We start from the raw sequence: 25,570 nt of genomic DNA on the forward strand, positions 1-25,570 counted from the left end.
CTAAATTTTATTCAGGCCTTGGGAAAAATAGCAAAAACAGTCTCTTCTCAACAATATGTTGAAAAAAGAACAGACATGAGTGATTAGGAAGAGCCTAACTCCATTGCTGGAAGTGGCAGTGATATGCCTCAGGCAGGGAGAAACAACGTGAAGAAGAGAACATACTAAACTCTCTTATTTGAATATGCTCTCTCCTTTCACGGCTGTTTACTGATGTATCTCAGGGAAAAGGACTGTCAGTGTTGGAGTGTTTGGAACTATCATGGCATAAACAGTTCAAAACATCTTGCAAGGGCCAGGGCTGGCTTGTGTAGTTTATTTATGAAAAGCAGGAGCAATTTGTTTTTTCAATTGCCTAAAAATGAGAACACAAAGAGTGCAAGTAACATGGCAAGGAGCTCAGAAATTTTATGTATCTCATAAAATGTGAATAATAAAGTGGGTAATTGATTTAGATAGATAACTTTTTTTAAGAAAGGAAGAATTTATTTTAAGATTTATAACTTAAAATTTTCAGGAAGCTGGAGGATTGAAAAACAAAAGGTAGATTGTATTGTCATTGTCCTGAAAACTTTACAGCCATGACCCTGGATTTTGAAGTTGGGTCTACCTACATACAAGCCAAATGATCTCAGTAGAATTCAGTTCAGGCACAACATTTGGCAGAATCAATTCAATTTGTCACTATGGAATATGATCTGAGAAGAATAGCTCACTACCAGCAATAAATAAATACATTTTCAATGATCTCTGACCAGTGGAGTGGTTGCTGTGTAATACCTGCTTCTTTCTCCTGTGAGCTGGAAAATATATTTCCATAGGGAAAAACCAGGTATATACTGAGTTATCAGAAAAATAAGCATTAGATAGAAATTACATTCCCTTGCCTTTTCTTGAAGATTATTTCCTTTTTTTGTTGCCTTTTTTGGTTTGTTGTTTTACGACCTGAAATATGTGTGGTAACAAAAAATAATCTATCTTTGAATGTTTATACTCACAGGCTTTTGAAGACATCTATATTGAACAACGTAAAACCATCAAGACCATGCTGGAATATGCTGACAAGGTCTTCACTTACATCTTCATTCTGGAAATGCTGCTGAAGTGGGTGGCCTATGGCTACCAAACATATTTTACTAATGCCTGGTGCTGGCTGGACTTCCTGATTGTCGATGTATGTAGTGCATTTCCTAGGTGACACTTTTATATTTATCTGATAATTTTTAAACTTACTTTCTCTGCAGCCATGACATCTATTAATGCCCACTAGTTTACTTTTCAATTTGAGAAGTAAGCTAGCTGGAAAACTTCCATGTTCCTCTGTCTTTCACTTTATGCTTGCAGCACTGCCTTGCTATGTTGAGAGAGAGACTGGAAGCTCTCTTGCTGAGCAGAAGGGCCTCACGTGGTAGCCCCCAAGCTGTTAGGAGGTTTATCCCAACACAGCTGTTGAAAGAGGTCATGCTGCCCTGCATTGTGGCCTGGGCTGCTCACTCCCACCTTTGGACCCATTATTCCTCCTGCTGGCTGAATCCAGCATTTAGATGGGTGTCTGATCCACCAGACATTAGACCAACATCTGAACCAAAACTCCTCTGGCAAGAAAATTAACATCATGTCCAAAAATTTCAGCATATGGATAAATTAGGGCTCCACAAGTAAAGCAAGATACATCTCTAGCATTGGTAGCATGGCTTAATTAGTACTGAAGTTCAATAAATACTACTGAGCTTGCAGTCCTCACAGGCATGTTTGAAATTTTCGCTGCAAGGGTTGTCTCCTAGTTTTAGCTCTACAGTACTGCGCTGTGAAATGGAAGAGAACATGTCTTGATGCATTGATACAATTTTGAAGCATTTAAGAATATCCTAAGTGTGCCCCCTGGGAAAATACATACTGTTTCTGCAGTTCATGAATTTCTGTGAGTGAGCCTCAAATACCATGTTTTACAGAGCTACAAAACCAGAATAAGTCACTATATTTTCAAGACAGTAATTTCTGGTGAAACATATACAAAAACCAAGTATTGAACAAGCTCTGTTTTAAAATTAAGATTCTATTGGTCCTGGTTTTGATGTCTTAGAAATACACACTGAATAGACAAAAAGAGAACTTTATAAGAATTTATTGTCTCAAAATATTGCCAAAAATCCAACCCTTTCTCAATGTGTTCCCATCATACAAGGGCTAATCAGAGAATCAAAGCAATTAATTTTCATCAGTTTGATTTTTGGTTTTCTTTCAGTCTTTTATGAGTGCTTACAACATTTTTGATTTGTGTACATTGTGGTTTAAATATATGTAGGATTCAACTACACATATATGGCTACAGATAACCATGTTTCATAGAAAGTAAGTACCCACTCTTGGAAAACACTTTGTTCTTAAGTACTGAATTTCTCAAAATGGGTACCTAAGTGACACCTACAACAAAAAAGCTTGAACAAGCATGCAAGCAGAAGCAGTTGTTCATTTTCGAAACTAATTTTCTCTAATATTTTACATTATTTAAAGCATAATATCCCAAACAGCCATCTTGTGAATGTGAAAATGTGCATACATCATTATGTGAAGGTATAGTACATATTAAAATGTCTGAATTAGTTCATGATAAATGCTGGATTTACATGTGTGGATATTTTCTTTAATTTTCCTTTCAATTACAGCAGCTTGAAAGTTTATGTGATTGTGATATGATGAATGTGCTGGAAAAAGAAATTTAGATTTCAAAAGAAGAGAGTTTTGTGTTTTCTAGAGCTGCTGAAAAGTTCAGAAAAGCTATTAACTTTTAAAAGCTAAAAATTTCACATATAACGTTGTTTTTAAATACAAGCACAGTCCTAGAGTTCTTTTTACCTGATACACTGTTCTTTATAATCAAAGAGTACATGAGAACATTATGCTATTTTTGGCCCAATAAATAGTTAAGGAATTAGAACAGCATAATGAGGGAACATTTAGGGGAAATGGGAAACAAATAGAAAGTAATATTTTGGACAGGAGCCATTGCAAATGTGGACAGTGTGATACTTTGCACTGAGGTAATGCAGGGACATGGAATATTTAAAGTCAAATTCTTCCACCTATGGAACTGTTCTTCTAAGGTCTTAGAAACAGCATAGTCCAGGTTAATGGCAGCTTATAAAGCATATAATTTCAGCAGTCAGGCAAAAGGATTATTCAGTATAACTGCCTATAGCAAAAGTAATCCTTTTAACCAATTTTCAGAAGAGCAATGCTGTTCTGTGACCCATGTGTGGTTCAACACAAACTTCAATCACTTCCCTTTCCATTGTGAGCAATAAAATGGCATTACCAACCACAATTATTGATCCCAACAGTATTGTAAAACAAAGAAGAAATAAGACTAGTACTTAAATTGGTAAAAAAGAGAGATAGATTTAATTCAGTTTTTGTGGTTATAAATGTCCTCAGATCAGTAGCAAAGATGAAATTCAGAATTACTAATGTTTTCAGATATTATTTATGATATTGTTTGTTTACCTATTCTTCTTTCATATTGCTTCTTTCTTCTTCTTTTCTTTTTTTTTTTTTACTTGAAAGACTCCCTATTCCTGAAGAAAGTGATCCAAAATTAGAATCTACTAACGAAGTGTATATCTCACATCTATGGTATGTAAAGTAGAATGTACAATATAATAATTTTTACTTTCCTGTTTTCATATAGGTCTCTTTGGTTAGCTTAACAGCAAATGCATTGGGTTACTCTGAACTTGGTGCCATTAAGTCCCTTAGGACACTAAGAGCTTTGAGACCTCTAAGAGCTTTGTCACGATTTGAAGGCATGAGGGTAAGACAACGTGAAAGTGTCTGAAACTATGCATGCATAGAAAGAATACATGCATGCACAACAAGGAATGACAAGTCCATGCAGAAAGGCTGCACTACCTTTTTATCGCGTATCTTTTACTAACAGATAAGCAAAAAGCTCCATCCATTCACCTAAATCCATATGCAGTATGACATAGAACTTACATTCATTAAGGTTACTTTACTTTCTAGCCAATCTCAGGAGTTTTTCGTGAGTCTTTGAAATTGCCACCTATGAACTCTCTTAAAAGAGTCTTAATAATAAATAAAATGTAACAAAATTGTATTAATGTCTTTACTGATAAACATATCACAATATTTATACAGGAATCTAATTTAGCATTAGTTAACAAAGATACTTTCTCTTAAAAATTGAACTTTTTAATTTTTTCTTTATATTTTATAAACTCCCTTTAATCTAACCCCACTGAATTTCATTAGATGATACAACAGATACACTCATATCCGCTAGTGGTTTAAATCTATTTCTGAGTTTGGCTGATTTAAAAAGCAAGTCAAGTTATTTGATTCTTCTATGAAGTTTTTCTTTTTGTAAGGTAAATGCTTGTTTCATTTCAATTAATCTCTATTCAATATTCAATACAATGTATATAAGGTTATTTTTTTGCTACTCAGAGTAATTTAGAGGCCCTGCTTACTATTCATCTCACTCAAGAAGGCATTTTGACTTATTTTTTCATTTGTTTCTACCTTCTGTTCCTTAAAGCCACTGAATACAAACTAACTCTATATGCATGTCAATGAAATATGCTTTAAAGGAATGCTTTTTCCTGCGTCATGGAAACATAGGAGGAAACACTGCAAAATCTTTGGAATAAATTTAAGGTTAATGAAGTCAAAATGAGGCTTTGAATTCTTTTCCTGAAATTGTATTTAACAGACTACCTATCTTCACATCAGAATGCAGCAGAAAATACATTGCTAACCAATGATTACTAAACTAATGCATTTCAGCTTCATGCAGCAAATTGACTTTTAACAGATTTCTCCTTATATGAAACTCACGAAGTGATATTCAGCAGGGTAAGAGCTGGTCAAGTACAGAAAATGCAACTATTTGATTTAGCCATTTTCTCTTTGTCTTTCTTTGTACATACTGTTCATGAACATTCAGATAAATGTATGTGGTTTTGTGCAGAGAAATGTTGGGAAACTGCTGTCAGATTTACATTTTTAATGATAATCTGGTCAGCTGCAGGAGGACTGGGAGAGCAGTACAGATATTATGCAGGGAGGAAAAAAAATGCAGCTCTTAAAATGATATTGGAAAAAAAGGTCATTTCTAGAAGGATGTCAAAATTGATTGCCAAATGTTTTATTCAATTTTTCTGTATCTTTACATGATCACCTTAGTAAATTTTCCACATACAAGATTTAGGATATTCATGCATAAAGAAGCTGCTATAAAGGTACCTGTTATTTGAAATCTATTTACTGCTTTCCCCTACTGCTTGCTGAATAACTGTGAAGCTCTGCCAGAAGCCAAATCATATGATAGAATTTCAGCTACACAACATGAATAATTCATGAGCAATTTACTGGTTAGGAATCACAGACATTTTGGAACAATTTTGGAAAAGCAAATAGACTTCAGTTCTATCCTCCAATATTAATGACAGTCAATGAAGTACCTGATTCCAGTCACTTAGCAGATTTGACTGGCCAAATATATACAGGCCTTATAGTTACTACTTGCATTTCTGAAATAGTGTTGGTTTTTTTTCCCAAAGCACTTGGCAAGTATTCAAAACAGCTCACTGACAGTTGTTGGCATTACTTTATGAATGACTCACGAACAGTAAAAAAATTCAAATAATAAATAATTGACCAGCTCATAAGACTATAGTCAAATAGAAGTATTCTCAGAAGTCAAGTTCATTTCATAAGAATTCCTTTTTAAGAGATTTTTTTTCTGTCTGCAGAAAGTAAAAATAAAGCAGCCTTCTGGGCTTTCTTATATTGCCCATACCTCCACTGAGCTGTGATAAAACAGAGTTTTTATTCAGCATGTGTTTAAATTTTAATGTTTACTCATATTAAAAACTGAAAAAATTTTGCAATTTGAAAATGTAAAATATCTTAAGTATTTCACAAGAGGCAGTAGATATACAAAGCTCTGAATCATTTTATAAAACAATTTGCCAAGTACTCAACTACTTTAATTTAATCAATGTGTTTCTCAAATAAGTTTTTCATTCTGGTGAATTGGAAGAATGCAGAATTTTACACAATCAGTACATACTAATGACTATTCTGTTATGCCTAAATATGAAACATACTTCAGATTTTAAGTTACATTCTTAGAAGTCTTCAGCTATACTCTTTAGTACAACTCAATTTTATAATTATGCTGTTTCATAATTCTCTTTCCAAAGTGAGTATAATATACATGAATCATTTGCACCAAAGTAGGGTACAAGCAATCTATAGCCTGTGCTTGTCTTAAGCACAGAAGTGACTTTTGCCGTATTAAAGGCATTTAGAATATCTGCTAGTATACTGAATTTTGAGAAATTTTAATACTTTCTATGTTGAATCTCAAAACCAACTCCACCCAGATGCTGGAAGGCAAAGTAAAGGATTGCTTTAATTTAATTTAAATTTCTGTCTTAGGGTTTATATTCTCATCTCAATTAGTGTATGTACTAAGCAGAAGTAGCTGCAAACTGAGATTTGAATATACCCATTGCTTTTTGTTTAGCTTTATAGTACCTGCAGTATAATGCTTTTGCGCTAGTTCTGAATTGGTATGCTACTTGAAAATGTAGAATACTGAGTACTTTTGCTTTGCTGAGTTAGATAATTAAGTGACAATAAAGCATGCATTTGTGTCTAACTTCACAAAATAAAGCATGTCATGCCGTGCTTGATTTATTAGAGAAATAGTAGAAGGCAGCAAACAATCTGAAATCCACTTGCACTTTCAGTTTTGCATGCCTTATGCATATTTCTGGCTGATGGCTTTAAACATTTACTGTATTTCAAATTTCCAGTCCAATTTCATAACTTTCAAAACTAAATTAGAGTATTTGATGTCTTAAATCTCCTCTAAAATTCAATGGCTATTCCTTAGATTCCCTTACCAGGAAAGTGGCAATGAGGCATTTTCAAGAGTACTCAAAACTTCATTATTATGAAAGAAATATTTCTCATGTAATTGAGCTATAAAACACAGCATCAAGTGTCTGTCATTACAGATTCACAACTAATAACAGGCTATATATTTCTATTTCATGTAGGACACATTTCAGATTGGATGGGGTGGACCACTGGTTCCTCCCCTTTCCTGTATTGTGGGTACAGTATTTCCCCTTTTCTACCCTTAATGAGTGCAGTCTGACTAATCACTACATTGTGTATTAAGGGTTGAGAAGAGAGACAACCTCATCTGTAAATCCCAGTACCAGTAAAAGTAGAGTAGTAAAATTAAAAACATGAAAATGAGGAAACAAGTATTTTTATTTAGAGTTTCTAGAACTATTTTTGCAGGAGAAAGGTAGCTCAGCTATTTTAAGATTTTCAGTTGCTTTTTTAACTGAGATAAAAATTTGCTTTCTTTAAAAAATAGAATCTGGCTTTTATATTGTTTTGGAAAGATATATGCTTTACCCTGCTACTCAGATAAAAATTTGCTTTCTTTAAAAAATAGAATCTGGCTTTTATATTGTTTTGGAAAGATATATGCTTTACCCTGCTACTCAATTTATAACTAATATATTCAAAATAACCTGAAGATAATTTTGAATATTAGTCTTAATATATTTAACGCACTCCAAAATCCTGTGATCTGAGTAGTCACTACAAATATTTATATATATTTTATATTTTATATATTATTTATATAATTGCAGTTTAAGTTTTTGCGTAATTTAAAACATCCTATATATTACATTGAGTAAATCAAGTGTATACACACTATATATATATATATATATATATATATATATATATAAGATACGAAATCCCTCCTTGGAATCTGAATTCAATCTTTTTTTGTGTTGGAAACTAGTTTTCATAATTTTTTTTATAAAATGCCAGTAAGAGCATTATCTTTCTTGGGGTTTAAAAATGTCCTGCGGGAGACATGTCAGTGATATAAAAATTTGGCATTCAGTAGAATCGTTAGCAAAATCCACTTCTTTGAACTACAACCCTTGCAAGCACAAACTGCAGGAGTGTACCATTAGTGCAGGGATTTTTATAGCTTCAGCGTAAATGAGAGTATCAGTATCAACCATGTTCAATGTAAATTTAGCATCTTATCTCACAGTTAAGAATTATGTATTCACTCTCAAGAAAGTGAGTGAGTATTTTCTGCAAATTTCTCTTAAAAATAGAGGAATATATTTTGTTGATCTAAACATCATGCACTTGGAAGGATTTTTTGATGTGATGTGATCTTATACATTATCTTTAAGTTTTAAGGAAATTCTATTAGATGTTTTGTGTCCCCTGAAAAGCAATTAAAAATTTATAAACTTTGAAGTCTCTCTATATAGATGTTCATAAATCATACAGGAAATATCTTAGTATTTTTTAGACTGTAATTCTATAGTAAGAAGAGAACTTTTGAAGAGTTACCTTATGAAACTGATACCATTTTTTTTCAGTTTTGTATTTGTTGTGTCTTACAGAAAACCCATACTGTTAGGATCAAAATTTAAAGAAATTTGAATGGGATATATAATATAGTTTGCATTTTAATTGAAAATGTTACAGGGCATGTAAAAGTTGATAACATTTCATTAATGCAACAAGGAGGGCAAGACATTGGGGTTTTTTACTGCATCCAGTGAAATACAAAGATTCTACTCCCACATCAAGTAACTATTCTGTTTTCATGCTTATGTCTCTTTACAATATTTACCAGATCTTCTACTCAAACAAATTGAGCCCTATGATTTATTACTTGGCAGAAAATTATTTTATAATACATTATGTAAAATTATGTCTTCTCTTCTATATTGTCTTCAAAAGTACTTTTTGCATACTTGGTTTCTGGTGAGAAACAGAATCAGGCTGCTCCAGGACCTCATCTTCTGTTAAATCAAACAGTGTAGCTTGCTTTTAATAGATGTTTCATCAGTAACAAATGCTTGTGTTGCTACTTTAAACAAGTTAAATTTTCTTATTAAAGCTAGAACAGAAAAGCAGAATCACCTAGTTGAACCTCTCTGCTAAAAATTGTGGCATTCCAAGATATAAACTCACCACCCAACAGTATGAAATTTCTCCAGCACCAAGTGTTATAAAAATAGTTTGTGCATTGTTTGAGAAAGTATTTTGCTTTCTTTGAAGACAAAATTCACTAGAAGGATCCTCCAGTCAGGTGCACTTGTACAGTAACAATTACAGAAAAGTAGAAAATACAACAATTGTCTTGTTCAGGGAATTATTTCTTTTATCTCTTACTTCAGCTTTATTTGTTCATTACTGTTCAGATTAAGATTTACTTGTAACTCCTTGACAGGTCGTTTTGGTTCTTTCCACCTGCCTCCCTACTCTCAGTTAAGTCCAATGTTTTTTACAATCACTGCTTCATAATCTTCACTGTATATTCCCAATACAGTCTTCCTTTTACTCAAAAAATTGAAGACATTGTCATAAATATTTTTTTTCGATTGGTTCACATGAGGTGCTTCTCATACCTAACACTGACAAAATGCATTCATTGTTCTTTCAGGAAACAACTTTTTTTCTTTTTTAAAAATTGATTTATATAGTATAGTCCCATCCCACCATCATAATTTACTTCTACCAGCGTTTGGTTTACTAATTTTTTTAGTGATCATTACTTAAAGATAAACATTAGTTTGCTAAAATTAGAGAATTTTTTATTTTTTCAAATTTCTTATAACTTTTCTAAGCATTTTTCTAAATGTTATTTAATTCTGACCTTACATAATCCTAGATCATGTCATTAAAAATAAAATATATGTATGCACAGAGAATTAAGGCAAACTGTGTAGCTAAAGTGGAAACTAGTTTTTTTTACTATACACCTATTAATGGCAAAATCCATTCACTACCTGTAATTTGGATTGGAAGATAGGTAAGAAACCAAGTCAGACTCTCCTTAGATGTGTAAAATGGCAACAGCTTTGGAAATTCTTGTTTGATAGAAGAGGTTTTAGGGAGGTTCGTGGTTTCATTTTTTTTCATTTGGGGGATAAGGGTGTTTAATTTTCATTTTGGTGGGGGTTTTTGTTTGGGGTTGGGATATTTTTTCCTTTTTTTTTTTTCAGTCAGGTAAATACTGGAATGACAGAATGTATTTAGTGGATTATAGATCATGCATTCATATCAACATGGAGCATGGTGTACCACTCTGATTTCCATTTGTGGGACAAAAGAAAATTAGTTTCTTGCAAGAAATCCATTAAGACAAATAGGAGTAATTAATTGAAAACAAGAAAGTTTTAATTACTGAGATTATTCTACATTTTCAGGTTCCTAAAATCTAAAAATTCTCTTAGATCCTCCGTAAAAATTTTTGGACCATGCCCAGTAGGTTGCACTTTCTGTCACAGATATACCTAATTTTCATTCACTGTTGCCTCTACAGCCAGCTCATAGCTGATTACCAAGCACATGCAGCATGCTTCTTCCCAGGGTACCATTCCAAGCTTTCAATGACAAAATTTGCAGCTTTGAGGTAATAGAATTATTGCAATCTCTCTCTCTTAATTCCTTCTCTCTCTTTCTTCCTTTCCTGTTCTGTCCTCATCTGCTAGACTGCAATATCACATCTGTTTATTAACTGATATAAACATTGATAAAATGGGATAAATTTTCCTTATTATCTGTGAGTAAAATTCCCATCTTCAGTAGTGGCAATGTACATTTACTTTATCCTTTCAATATAAAGAACTTTAATCCTTAGATAGCCATTGTGTGAATAGACAGGTAACCATGGTGACCAGCAAAACACAGCTCAAATGCAGCGAGTAAGTTTATTTCATTACCTTGCCAACAATGCTGGGAGGCAGAGACACACGGGGACACAGTCTCCCCTGGGGTTACTTCATCCTTTGGGGACACCAGGGCCTGCAGCTTCCTCCAATATATGAAGGGGCTTTGTGCATGCGCAGCTTGCCCTTAAAAGGTTGTGCTTTTATGATCTCTCTCTGTCTCCCAGCAGGAGGCTCAAGCACGTCTGTGAGAGTGTATTATGTCTACACAGGAATTCTACTTCTTAAAACACGCAGAGGATAAACAACACTAGGCATAATAAATGGAGTTTTCCCACACTGACATGCTTAGCATTCCCAGCTGCAAGTTCACTTTGAGGGAAACTATTCTCTCCTCACCAAATCTTTCAGTTTTGACCTTTCTCTCCCAGCAGCCATCTTCAATCCAACTCCATGTATGCAGAGGAGACAGGGTATCTTATGTGGGAATATTTTTCTTGTACTGCATCACCAGTTATCTTCCTTCATGGGCACCTCCAAACCTCACACTAAGCAACTGTGCCAGAGATCCCAGAGCCTCTGCTGAGGGTCTCTTAATCCTCGACACTGGGCCAATGCCTGCTGGCCCTCAGGTCCACTGCCTCCATTGCTTTTGTGACAAACATTTTCATCTGCCTTAGCTGCTCCTAGATTAACCCCCATAACCATTTCCTCCCATCCTACTGACTTTCTTCTGTGTTATGACTTGCAGAGGAGGCTCCTCTAGCTTCAGAGAAAGGCAGTTTCCATCATAAATTGTACAGTACCAGCGAGATCAGAAAGCCATTATGACAGCATCAGATAGTTAATCTCTTTGATTAAAGGGTGAGCTTTCTTCATGATCTGCCTCAGATGCTCTTTTCATCCCCTGCCTGGGATAGTTCCTGTATGTTTACGTACAGTTACTATGTCCTTTCCTCCTTTGCCTCACCTCTCCCACAGTTTTACAGAGTACATTTGTCTGTTACGTGATACCCACTTGGTTAAGTCAGGGTGGTTTCAGATTCTTCTAGACTTCCTTGTGTGTTGTCCTCTGGGTCCTTCACTATGAACATGTGGTAAATGCAGATCCCATTGTCACCTGTGCCTACATCTGTGCCTGTTCTCGGCATACCTCCTGCCATTCCAGCAATCTTACTTATGTGCTGCACCAAGAATCTAAACCAATGTCTACTTGCTCACTTCTCCATCTTTCAATGCAGTCCTCTCTGGCACCTCTTTCTGAACTTTTCTATTTAAGCATAAAATTACAAAGTTGATACCTTCCAAGTGGAGGCAAATAAACTGCTTTTTAATTTTGAGTAGAAAGAATGTTCCATACATAGTCCTATTATCTCCCTTTCCATCCCAAATATGGTAATGTCCTCCTCATTTGCACCAGGAACAGAGTTTTGAACTTCTTCACAGAATCTGAAAAAGTTATGGGAAAAGTGGATAAATTCTACTAAAGATTTTTCCTTGTTTGTTTGCTCTTCATGAGGCCCTGATATATCCACTACTCAGTGCCAATGTAGGAATTCCTGGAAGGTCTGTGGCAGCTGAGATGCCAGGATCTATGGAAAATACTTTCCCCTGGCAACTAAAATACATTTATGTCTCACTACATGTTCAACTATGTCTCCCACAGCAGGGCTCAATCTGGTTTTATACAATCCTCATTCTACACACATGAACAGTTCTGACAGAAAACTGATTTTTGTCCAGTTTTTGCTGTTTTCTTTGGAGAGTTTTCCAAAAGAAGATACAAACAGCAACCATGAAAAATACCTGGATTACTAATTTGTCTTGACATAAAATCATATTGGCCAGAAGATAGGACATAGAATTAGTATTGCAGTAATTCTTTTATATTATCTATAAATCTGATATTGGAAGATAAACGTTACGGAAATTTAAACATGAAAATTTGTGTATGTATATGAAATACTGCTTTTTCCTGGAGGAGATGTGGTTTCCCACAATGACTTCTTTTTTCCCCCTGGATGAATGTTGACTGAAATGTAAAATAGTCTAGAGCTCCTTTGTGTTTTTAGGCATCAGGTGTTGCTTCTCACTTGTTCTTATTGCTGTTCCACCTACCTGAAGCTGTAGGAAGGTGAACAAGCAGAATCAACTTGGGCTTTTGCAGCTTTGCTCACTGGAGTCAACCTGACCAGCAACATCCCAGCCTTGAGGAAATGCATAGGTAATTTATAAATCCAAACAAACAACTGTGCAAACATATTTTTCCAATTTACTGGCATTATATCCTGTATCAAGAAATAAGAGAAAATAAGCCCAAGAGAACAGCCCCTTTTAATATATAAAATGCATTTTGAATAATATATATGTGACCTAGATTTAAAGAGCAAGCAAAAATAAAAGCTGTAGTTGCCATTCTTTTAACCTTCTATACTCCTTCCAACAAGATGAGAATGACAATTTTTATTTGTTAAATTAACTCATTAAGAAATGCTAATTGGCCTCTTTTCTGCATTCAGTTCACTTTTCAATTGGTTCTCCTTTTCTTCTGTCCATTTGCTGTAACTTATGTGTGTGGGTGTTGTCTGTGTATATATGGGTGCAATCTTGAATATCTATTAAGTTAATGTCCTGGTTATCCTGAAATACCTCAGCTAATTCCCAAAGCAAATACACACACACAAAAAAGAAAACAAACCAAAAACAAAAAACCAAACAAACAAACAAAGAAATGCTAGAGAAAAGCTGGTAAGGCAATTATCGCCAGCTATATGTGTTGAAGAAATTAAGGACCTCTTGCTAAGGAGGATTTTACAGTCAGCTGAGCATCTGACCAACATGTAACAATAGTTTTACATTATAAATATGATAGGGGTAAGGCTCAACACTTTTGGGGGAAAAAAAAGGAATCAGAAAAAAATGCAAACAGAAAACAACTTCTAAAAGTTTTAATTTTCTTTTCTTCTTTTCTTAAAAAACCTTCCAGGGGGACTGGATAGCTCAAGGGGTTGGTAATAGGATACAGAGCCTTTCATCTCTAGGTCACCAGTTCGCATCCAGGCCAGGTCAGTAGTGACCAAAAATTGTTACCATTTGATGAGTTTTCAGTGACCTCTATGAAATAAGTTGTTGGAAGCATTGTTGGAACAGTTGCTGGAAGCTGTTCTCTTTTTATCCAAGAAGATGTGGCTGATCTTTTCATAGTCTCAGTGGTGAGACTGCATTACCTGCTCAGCTAAAGATGCAAGACACACTGATGCATTTTGTAGAAATCTTTTTTTCTACAACTATTATAAATTCATAATTGTTGTAACAGTTATTGTTGCTGTTAGTATTCTGCTGCCTGTTCTGGATCTGTGCTGTGGTTCAATGGATGTCAGGGTTGTTATAAAGGTAACTACAGGCACTCAATTCATGCAAAACCATTCTTTGTGTGAGCAGAGGTAACCTTAATTCATTTGAGTTGCAGAACTAAATCCCCATCTTTCTTTCTTGACATCTTTATTTTCAGGTTTTTCATCAAGACTAAACAGAGAAATTCAATCAGTGTAACACATCTGGAACATTTTTATGAGTGAGGAGAAAAAAAGATAAGACAAACACTAACTGGACTAGAATTTCAAAGCAGCAATAGCATAACACAGTGTCAGTTCAGGTCAGACTTGGAACAAATTTCAGAATTTCTAATTCCATTTCTAATTTTTTAGTTATTCTCAGTTATTCTCAGTTCCATGAAGCTAAGTAGCAACAGATTTATCACTGGGATCTTTTAATCACCAAAAATTTAATCAATATAAAAAAAAATAGAAAATAAAAAAGTGCTAAGTTTAAAAAATTGTGGTTTTATAAAAGATAAGGATTATTCTGCTACAGAAAGGTCCCATTTCTACTGTCTGGGAATGGAGGAGACCCTTCTGAATGAAAAGAAAATACACCCTAAAAATAACGTTTCTACCTAAGATCTCTAAACAGGTCCTAATTCCTGGCCAAAACATTTGGGAGGAGGAGAGGAGGAGGGTGCTGAGTGATGAATAACACAACCACAACATTCCTCTTCCAAAGGCCTTCCAGAGGCCATGAAATACAGGTAGTAAGATTGAGCAGTTCTGAGCTTGCTCACAACTATTTTGGTAGTGGGGAGAATGCATCTGTATTGCAGGGAACAGAGATGGACTAAGACAACTTAATATCCAAATGCCAATATCCATACCAATCCTTTCCTGCCTTGCTGCAGGACTTAGATTACTGAGAGTCAGAGCAGTAATTCATATTTTATTTTACCTTCCTACCAGGTCCCAAAAGTTTGCAGAAGAAAAAAATGTTAAATTGAAAATAAAAAAATAACTTGTAAATGAGAACCTGGAATTGGATACTTAAGGAAAAATAACTGCTCATCACAAAAGTTTTGATAGGTCTGACAGACACATGTGATTAATTACTGTATATATCAGAACAATATACCTTTTATCTACATAAGATTTACTGACATCTTGCCTACAAATGTCTGAGGAGGCAATCCCCCCAAAACTAATCAAAAATGAAAAATCAAAAGTCCTAAATATATATTTTTTTTAGATAAATGAAGGGCATTGCTAACTTAATACATGAAACAAGAAGACTGGAGCTTGAAATAAATTATGTTGATTCAATTAGACACATATTGCAAACCTGTCTTGCTTTTGTATACAAAGAATTAATCTTTGTTATAATCTTGCATGGAACAATAAGGCAATAAAGTTATGTATTTAATTCGCGCATAATTCTTTTATGTAGAGCTTAGTTTCTAGATTCATGGCATTTGTGTTTTCAGCATAAATTTCAAAACTATTTTGATCAAATCTACAGATTGCCATATTGCTTTAAACATTTTCTTTAAGCTATAATGCATTTCATGTATTTTAAGAATTTTATTATGTCTACATTTTTCATTTAGCACATTTTTCTTTTTTATCTAGAACAAGTCAGTGTCAGGCATCATCTTACTACTGCCAGGTCTTCTCTTTTATTTTTCTATTAATTATTTTCAGTATCTCACTTATTTTATTTTCATTACATGTACTAATGTTAATAATTTAAAGGAATGGTGCAATGCTACAGTTATTAATGTACTGCTTTAAAATTTATAGTATTAGTTTCTGAATAAGCATTTATTAAGGAATGGTAAAACAGTATACAACAATGTATTGCTGTAAATATGCTCATACTCTTTTCTCTTTCCCCCTGTATTTGTGTACTAGGTGGTTGTGAATGCCCTTTTAGGAGCAATTCCATCCATCATGAACGTGCTTCTCGTTTGTCTTATATTCTGGCTAATTTTCAGCATCATGGGAGTAAATCTGTTTGCTGGGAAGTTCTACTACTGTGTTAACACCACAACTGATGAAAGGTTTGAAGTCGACCAAATCAACAATTTTAGTCAGTGCGAGGAACTCATAAAAAACAATCAAAGTGCCCGATGGAAAAACGTGAAAGTAAACTTTGATAATGTAGGATTTGGGTATCTTTCTTTACTTCAAGTAGTAAGTGATCACTCTTTATATACCTTTTCCTGTATATATGCAGTAGTGAAAAACAATTCTAGCAACAAAAAGACAAAACATTTAACTGATGATTTTTATCTGTGACTTAGTAGCACTGCTACACTGGTAATTGATTATTTTTTTCATCATAAGCAGTAAGTAGAATCTACTATGACAAATAAAGAATTTTTAGGACATCTAATGACACATCTTCCTGTTTATGGCTCCCCTAGTCCTTCAGCCCCTTTTAACTTTTAAGGTTTCTAGAAGTACCTAGGTATGGTATTCAGGCACCTAAATATTTCACTTTTCCTGTTGCTGAAAAAAAAAAATCTCCATTGGTGTAATTAAGACACAAAGAATTCCAGGTAATAAATCTCATCTGAGGTTTGTGGCTGCCACCAGTGCAGATCTGATCTAAAAAGCAATTTCTCATTCAGAAAAGAAATAAGAAAAGAAAAAATAGCACTTGATACTATAATCTATGAAATATTTTCCTGATATTTCTGTGCATAAGGACCTCATGGAGTTTAACTTATCAAAAACTGAGGAAAGAAGAAAGAAATTATATGCAGAAAGATACTATAATATTATGCCTCCACTATCAAAATTTGTGTCCTCACTGTCTCACTGTCTATCTTTGTATTTTGAAGTAGCTAACAATCTGAGCCAGCCTTAATCAAGAAAATGCTGGACTTTAACCTATGCTGTGTACCTTCATCAACCTCTATGTATTTTTTTTATGTTACTATCTAAATCTACAGTATCTTAGGTTTAATTTTTATTGTTTTTAAATAAGTTTCCAGATTTTACATTGTTTATACAAAATCTCAGTAAAACAAATCATTAACATGATACAGTGGTATGGACATTGTCCTGGACAAGGTCTAAAACAATAGTTCTGAGCAATGTGAACTGCCTCTCCCAGCTAATACAGCATCTTACCTGTGTGACTGATAAGTCTATACATTTAATTTCATTTTGATCACTTACTTTACTGTCACATCGGGAAAGAGAGGAGAGGGACTTGTAGTATTAAAGAAATAAAATACTGAATGGAAGACAATTTGATTTTGATAACTAAAGACTTTAAGAATTTATTTTCTTTGCCTTATTTATGAAGTCTACTCACCCAGGGAGGCAGAATGCTTAATTACAGGTGTTCAGGAGAAACAAGACATCAACAAAACTCTTTCCAAGTAGTTTGCAACTGTTTCTAGTACTAACTTATTCTACTCTGGGACACAGGTAATTATTCTAGGTTAATTTCCTTCCTGGCTTTGTGGCCACAATCACCACCCCTCAGCCACTTGCAATACGTATTTCAGAGTCATGGCTATATAGATTATTTCATCTTCTATTCATTGAAAATACATAAATATTTCTTACATGAAGACTTAGATCCTTAAATTATTGAATTTTTTGGGAGGCAAATTAGGAGAAATTTTTCCCATTGTTCTCACATTTCCAAAGGAAAAATTAATCTAGACCTACCACAGAGGGACCTAGCTCTCATGGAGGACAAGCCTGTTTGTTCAGTATCTACAATGTAGAGATCTTGCAAGAACATGGGACCCTCACTTAATGATGGAGGATTTTTGGTGCGAGCAGAATCTCGATGATGACAGCACTTAATTTTTCTATATTGCTAAAATGCTTTGAAAAGCATCGAGGTCTTTTTTGTTTGACATAGCAGGGAAAACAGGGGCATTTCTGTCATTGAACAATACAGAAACTTGGCCCTGCATCTTTCAGTATTTGGTAAGTAAACCAGTAGTAGTGATTTTGCAGTTAAGGAATGATAAAAGCCCTAGGACCAGGAAAATAGGATCAGCTTGATTTTCAGTTAATGCATTAGAATGTGAGGAATCTATGTCTTTTCATCTTCAAGAAAACATGGCCACAATTCATAACTGTTTGAGATTCTTACATTGCTTTCAATCAGAAAAAATACTGATAAGATGATTTTCTATTTGATATATAAATTACTTTGGATCAAACTCTAGAACAAAACACCGAAGCCATCAAGTCAAAGCAAACATGAGATATGAATAGGTATTTCATAGCCCTAGATTTTCCTACCCTTCCTAAATAGCTTGCAACAATAGAAAGAAAACTAGATGCTAAGGTATAACTCAATTAGAGGTATTGATTACTGTGTAAGAAACAAAGATAAAGCTATTGAAAGTTTAACATTTGGCCTAAAATTATATGCTGAGCCTGAAAAATCTGATTATAAACCCATGGTTGCAAGTGGATATGCTTTCTGTTTGCAAAAAGTGAACATTAATGGCCTTTCTACTAAAGCCATTTGTTTTCCACCTTAACAACCTCAGGCACACACTTGTACTAACCTCAGGGAGGTTACATAATAACCTCAGGGAGGTAAATGTCATTTTTCTAATAATCTCTTTGAAGAGTATCAATGCATGAATTACTGGCACAAGGCTAGGAGGCTAGAAAATAAAAACAGAAAGCTTCCTCTTATTCCCATAATTTCCATTCTCCATTCTGCCCTCTGGCTCATGCCCTTTGAGTCAGCCAAAGAATGTTGTAAATCCCTCCAGTTTTTCTGGGTTACAGGAACCACAAAATAAATCCTTACTATCTGTATCACTAAATGGAGTGAGTGCTAGTGGAAGTTAGCACCATTTGCGTGACAAAAAATCTAAATGAAAACAAGCCAAAAGGACTTCAAACCAAGGCACATAGGACATTATTATTCTGGGAAAGACATGAAAGAGTCCTGTGAACAATTTCTTTTAATGTTTCTGGCAGAATATGGGTCTGTTCATCACAGAAAACCCTTCTTTTTTTTAAGATTGATATGGAAAAGAAACATATATATCTCACACAAAAAATTTTAAAAGCAGGGCGATATTTTCAGTAATAAGTATTCTGAGCTCAAAAAATACAGATGTGTGATAGTAACTTCTTAAGCAAAAGGAACTCTCTAACAAGTTCTTCCTTGAGTTTACTTGGCAGTGATGTTGAATGACTTTCCTAAATGAGGGACCTAAGTAAAGAACATTACCTAATTTTTGGCTGACATTTCTTGGGTTTTTTTTCTTTCATGGGAGGGGTTTTTGTGGAAAATCTTTAGTATTATAGCAGTGTTATAATTCTTTCCGAACAAAATACAGCCGAAAAATACTTGTCATTGCTAAAACCAAGTTTGTTGATCAGACTGTTTTCCAGAATTCTTACATGATTTGGAGTATAATTATCCATGTCATCAGTCATATAAATACACGTTTCTTCTATAAGAATTTTTTCTTCTATAATACAGCATAGATCATGTTGGTTTATGTGGATCTTCAAGCTTCTTTTTTCATTTCTTGGTCTGAATTTGCTTGAGTATCTCTCTCTGTCTCTAAAGAGAATCATCAAAGCAGAGACAGATCTGCTGGAGAAATTCCTTTCACAATTGTCATGCGTGAAGAGGAAGAGGCTGGTGCACACAAAGAGATGTGGCATCTGCCCTGGTAATTTAATGGCCTTATGCCTTTTAAGTTGAACCTAGTATTTGGATTCCTTGGTAAGTAAATCTTCCAGAGGCCTGCTTTTATCCTGCTTACCAGGATAAAATGCGGCAAACCAAAATGCAGTGGGTCTCAAAGCACAGTATTTTACTATACTGTTGTTACTAATATCAATAAGAAAACACATCTCTTGAAGTGTATGGTAAAAAAATCAGAAGCTGAATTCAAAGACGAAAAATTTAGGATATTTTCAAAGTTCCATCAGATTTAAAAGCAAGATGCTATTGCATCTCCAAAACGGAATGTGGATCTTCATTATTTCTGGTAAAGAAATTGTATGGTAAAACTCCAGCATGACTTACAACTTCATTAGAAATTATTTATCAGGGGAAAAATAAAAAAAAATACGTTTTTTTACCAATAGTAAAGAAGATGGGGGAATATTTGTTCTGTTTGTTTTTTCTGACTACATTTAATCTGCATTTGTGTCAATTAAATTTTCTTTGGGGGAAAAAAGAAACCTTTGTAACAGATGCTGACTTCAGTTATACTGCTGTAATCTTTGAAATCAATTAATTACTCCTGATTTAGTGTCACTGAGAATATACAATATATTTTATATGATAATACGCAAAACGGAAACTAATAATTTGATCTCTTGGTCATTTTCTGTGTTATTTTCTTTCAGGACACAAAAATACACAAATGATACCTTCTTTCTCTTAAAGAAAACACATTCAGATAAATATAAGCAGGTCTATGCATCTACAGTAGAAATAATGCTTACACTGAATGGGATGACTTGACTCTCTTCTTAATTTCTTCAAAAAATTGTAGTATCTTAGAGTTTTATGAAACTCATTGTGAAAATCACAAGATAGAAATATGAGTTAGAAGATAAGATGGAAATATGTTATATTTCCATTTTTCCAGTCCACACTCTTTTATTTTTGCTTTCTAACAACAGCAGCAACAACAAGAATGCAGCTCAGTTCTTCAGCTCTATTTCCTATCACTAGTTGAAAGGGTACTGTCTGTTTATAGTGCAGTACTTTAAGGATGATGGTGAAGCTTAATATTTTAAAATTGGCTTTTTTCACTGACTGTACTTAGTCTAGGCTACACCAATAAATTTGCAAAAAAGAAACCCCAGTAATTATTCTGTTTTGCTTGGAGGATGATATGCAAACATCATCATATGTCTGAATCTGAGGCAGCAGCACACACTTTGTGCAAGTGCCACTCTATCACTTGCATCATCTTTCTGAAATAAAAGTATGCCCATTATTTTCATGTGGTGTTTCAGACTAATATGCCAATTTCAAGTCATGACATTCCAAAAAATGCAAATAGTGTACCAAGGCAGAAACAAAAGTAGCAAGTAAGACTTGATCATCTTGCCCTATTTAAACCTTGTTAGATGAAATACTGAGTCCCCTTTTGGTTGCTATTGCAAGAGATGAACTAGTGTAATAGAGCTCAGAGGAAAACAAGGAGAGTGATCAGAGTTCTGGAAAACAAGAGTCGCATGGGAACATTGAAGGAACGGTGATCACTACCTAAAAAAGAAGCAACAATCAATTTGCAAAAAGTAAAAGCTGCTGCATGAAGATTACTGCAGTTCTCTAGATATGTAAGGCTAAGACAAGTGAATCTTAAATGGCAACAGAAGGATGTAAGTACTAGGAAATAATAAAATGAAGTTCCAGAGTACATTTTTTTTTTAATAAGGCTGTGGAGTACTCACAATTAAAAGCCTTTGAGAACAAGTTAAACTTAAATTATTAATTATGTAAGTAGACCTTACCTACATGTACCTCTCCTAATCTTTGAAGTCCAAGTATTCCATGAGGACTTTAAATTCTTCAGCTGACATCTATTTGTTTCAGGTTTATTCTTGATGTATTGGTCCGCTGATACTACTTTTTGATTTCACCATCATACTGCTAGTTTCCTGAGCTTCCTATTTTCTGTGTTAAGCCCAAGGTGTGAAAATTGCTGCACATTGGCTTTACATCTAAGGATAATCATGCTCTTTTCATTATTCCACTGTTTCAAAAGTGTAAGGGACCTTTCCTTTAAGAAAATAATTTCTTCTCATTTTAAGTACACTTGAGGATGATGCCAAACTGCTCTGTATCATCCATAAAAGAAGTTTTTTTTGAAACTTCCACTAGAAGGGAAACCTCAAGATGATGATGATACAGCAAAAAACATGGATGAAGAGTGTTCCATTCCAGATTCTATCCTGCAGCTGGTCTCTGTGGCAAGGAAAATGATTTGCAAAACCTGCAAAACCAATGATTTGCAGCCTTGTTTGTAAAACTGTAATGAGGATTAAACAATAGAGAACTATTTCCTTTTCTTGCTGTATTTTTTGGCACAACTGGATTAAAATCCAAGACTTGGAGATGTTGCCTAGTTAAAAGGGAACTAATTTCCACAACAGAGAAAATCACTTTCTGTTTTGAACAATTCTGATGAAGCAATCTACATCTCACTGTTGAATATAAAAATTTACAAATTTTAGGCAGAGCAAATAGCTACAAAACTTCAGTAAATGCTGTAATTTGTGAGGCATATAAAGTATTCAGTGCACATAAACCACTTCCTACTACTTTATCTCAGAATGTGTCTGAGATCTAGGGTCTGTAAATCGCAATACAATATACTTGAAGTGAACATAGAACTATTTTAAACCAGGTAAAATGTTTCGAAGTAGATTCTGATTATAGGAAAATGCATTTTTTGAGCTGATCAAATTTTTGGTTCTCTTTTGTTGCCACCTTTGTGATTTGGGAGGGAGGAACTACATTATCAGTCTTAATTTGTGGCAACAGAGTTACCTAAGGCTATACGCCCAGCTGTACAAAGTTTTTGCAGTTGACATGATCTGATGAACTGAAGTGCCTTTTCTAATTTCTGGTAATTAGAAATAAGTTAATCATACTTCTTAAAATGTTCAATATCAAGACAAAGTAAAGGGATACACAGCAGTATATCTGATCAGCAGCTGAATAGAAAGCCAAGAGGCAAACTTCTTTAGAAATCTAATGCTACTAATTGTTCCTGGTGCTGTACTGAGTTGCTGGAAATTATTCAATGAATTGTCTTTAGAATGTTTAAACAGGTGTGTACTGTTTACAGGCTACATTTAAAGGCTGGATGGATATTATGTATGCAGCTATTGACTCAAGAGATGTAAGTACTGCAAATATTTTAAATTATCCTTTTCTCTCCTGAAGTCTGTCTATCTAAAAGTGTGTGCATTTATCTTACATAAGCAATTAATATCCATACAATAGAAGAAAAAAACCTAAATTAATTAATATGAGATTCTGTGGTAACAAAATGTGGACAACTGAAGGCAAACTGCCAGATGCTATCAGCAAGAGGTAGACTAGACAAAAGATATTGACATAAGTGATAGGAATGTTGTCCAAATACAAAATTCTGGGGACACTTTGTGCAAGGTTGTCACTTGTTTGGTTGAAAATTTCACATGAAGTCTTAGGAATGATATTTCCTTTTTTTTTCCTTAGGTGTTAGAGCAACCGAAGTATGAAGACAACCTATACATGTACCTGTATTTTGTCATCTTTATAATTTTTGGGTCTTTTTTCACCCTGAATTTGTTCATTGGTGTCATTATTGACAATTTCAATCAGCAAAAAAAGAAGATAAGTATTTTTTCATTTCCCTTCTAAAGATAGTCTAAAATAATGCATTTTTACAGATGTATTATATATGGAAAGTACACACATAGCTTGGTCAAAATTGAAAAAGCTGCAGTATGTTATGACCAAATCATACCTGCAGTGTTCATTAAAGTAATAAGATTTTTCATTTAGTGCATGGGACAGATTCTTCTATTGTCAATGCCCAGTTTAGTCTTCCTCAAACCATCTGCTTTTTCATTATTAACTTAATGAAGTCTTCCTGTATGATCCAACCCTTGAATTAGGTCCTTACATTAAAGCACTCATAATTTCTTCGGGTTTTTTTTTTCCTTCTTGATTTGTAGTTACTCTATAAGCACACAAAAAAATAGCTAGCTGGTTATGAAACACAAAAAAATATTTCATCATGCAACTAAAGCTGATGTTTTAGTGATCCCAAGTACTCAAGTTCTATTTTGTGGCACTGAAAAATCTGAAACTATATAGAGCAGGAGTGGTCTGTAACTATTTCAGTACCTTTTTTTGTTGTTTCAAAGTGCACATGCAGATAATCTTACTGGTATCAATGGTCTTAGTAGGAGATACTTGCTTTTAAGATTATTGTCTGTAAATAGATAAAGCAATGAAAGCTCAAGGACCAAAGCAGCTAGGAATTACTAGTTTACTTATACTTTACTAGACTGCATCACTTTCTTTGGCTCTATGCTAATAATGAGAAATACTGAGCAAGATTTTTGGAAACTGTACATGGTAGAAACCTATGGGTATATGGTCAGGGAGCCTGTCCAGCTTACGGTCCATGCATTCCCACGTCTTCAAGCTTCCCACACACTCATCCACAAAGGGCTGTAGCCAGTCCTATGTGTGCATTGGCATTCCTGAAATTAGATATCTGCAAGTATCTCTTACCACAGAAAAATTTTCTCCAGGAGGTGTGGGAAATCTCATAGGTTTTCATTCAAGCTGTCTCTAAAAGAAGGTTACTATGGAATTTGGTTAGGTTACCATGAAAGACCCATAACTGCTTCTTTATCTTCACTGGCAGACTTCAAAGGCAGGTTCATCTTTTTGCTAAATAGAACTTCATTGAACATGAAAGCTCAGCAAAATAAAAGATTTAAAGGGAGCATTTTGCTGTTAATAGTACCAAGGGTGCTTCAATCATCATATGAGTTTCTCAAAGTCTGATAATTCATCTTCTAAAGAATGCTGAAAACTTCAGACCCCAATGTTAATGTGACTGCTAAACTAGATACCTAAAGCAAATTCCTATGCTGAAAGCCTGACTTTGTCTTTTTTCTTTGTTTCACTAAAATCACAGTTCAGAAGTGAGTTTATCTCAAATACTATTTCTTGTATCTCTTCCTGTAAAAGAGAAGAGGTGAGAGGTACTAAAAATTATTTCTTGGAGTTCCATGAAAATAACTGTAAAACAATGTTGGTTGTTTTTGTTTTGTTTTGTTTTTTTCTTTTTTTGAGAGTTGCAGTACTGGATGTCCAGACTTCTAGACTAAATGCTCAGATTGTACACAGCTGCATTTGATAGCTAGGAGATTTTTCCCAGTTCAGTCCTCTTGATTTCTGCATCATTCAATCATATTTCTCTAAGAGTCTTTTTCTTTTCAGCACTACATATAAATGTGATTATAACCAGTTCTGATTTCATGTTTTTACTTTGGAGGTCAAGACATATTTATGACAGAAGAGCAGAAGAAATACTACAATGCAATGAAAAAGCTGGGATCCAAAAAACCACAAAAACCTATACCAAGACCAGGGGTAAAATTGTTTATACACATCAGACAAATAACTATTTACAAAGAGTTCATTCATATAGGGAGAGCAGAAATAGGCCAATTAAAAATTACCAGTAACAGGGGAGTTAGTCAGCAGAAATGGGAAAGCAAAAATAAAACCAAAAAAATATTTTTCACTTGCAACTATTTTATATATGCATGTGCAACACAGGAGGCTGAACTCAGTTGTTGTATTTGAGTACTTTACTTAGGACCACTAGTTACAATTGCATTGAAGTCTCATAAGTCTTATTGCATGTGGTTTTCTACTTTCTTCTAACAGGAAAAGAAAATAAATTACAGTTTGTGTTGGATGTTTCTTTTTATCTT

The 25,570-nt window shown here is 34.2% G+C and overlaps 1 protein-coding gene across 1 annotated transcript in view; it reads left to right on the forward strand.

The window, feature by feature from the left end:
• LOC111932132 (sodium channel protein type 1 subunit alpha) overlaps window positions 1–25,570 on the forward strand; it is a 76,959-nt gene that overhangs the window by 47,486 nt on the left and 3,903 nt on the right. Inside the window, exons 21-26 of the mRNA XM_086896789.1 lie at window positions 1,001–1,174; window positions 3,689–3,811; window positions 16,001–16,282; window positions 22,912–22,965; window positions 23,307–23,444; window positions 25,119–25,223. Of these exons, the coding sequence (XP_086752915.1) occupies window positions 1,001–1,174; window positions 3,689–3,811; window positions 16,001–16,282; window positions 22,912–22,965; window positions 23,307–23,444; window positions 25,119–25,223 (876 nt within the window). The remainder of the gene's footprint in view (window positions 1–1,000; window positions 1,175–3,688; window positions 3,812–16,000; window positions 16,283–22,911; window positions 22,966–23,306; window positions 23,445–25,118; window positions 25,224–25,570) is intronic.

The sequence above is a fragment of the Cyanistes caeruleus genome, chromosome 7 (genome assembly GCF_971803275.1).
Source record: "Cyanistes caeruleus chromosome 7, bCyaCae1.hap1.1, whole genome shotgun sequence".
Classification (NCBI taxonomy): Eukaryota; Metazoa; Chordata; class Aves; order Passeriformes; family Paridae; genus Cyanistes; species Cyanistes caeruleus.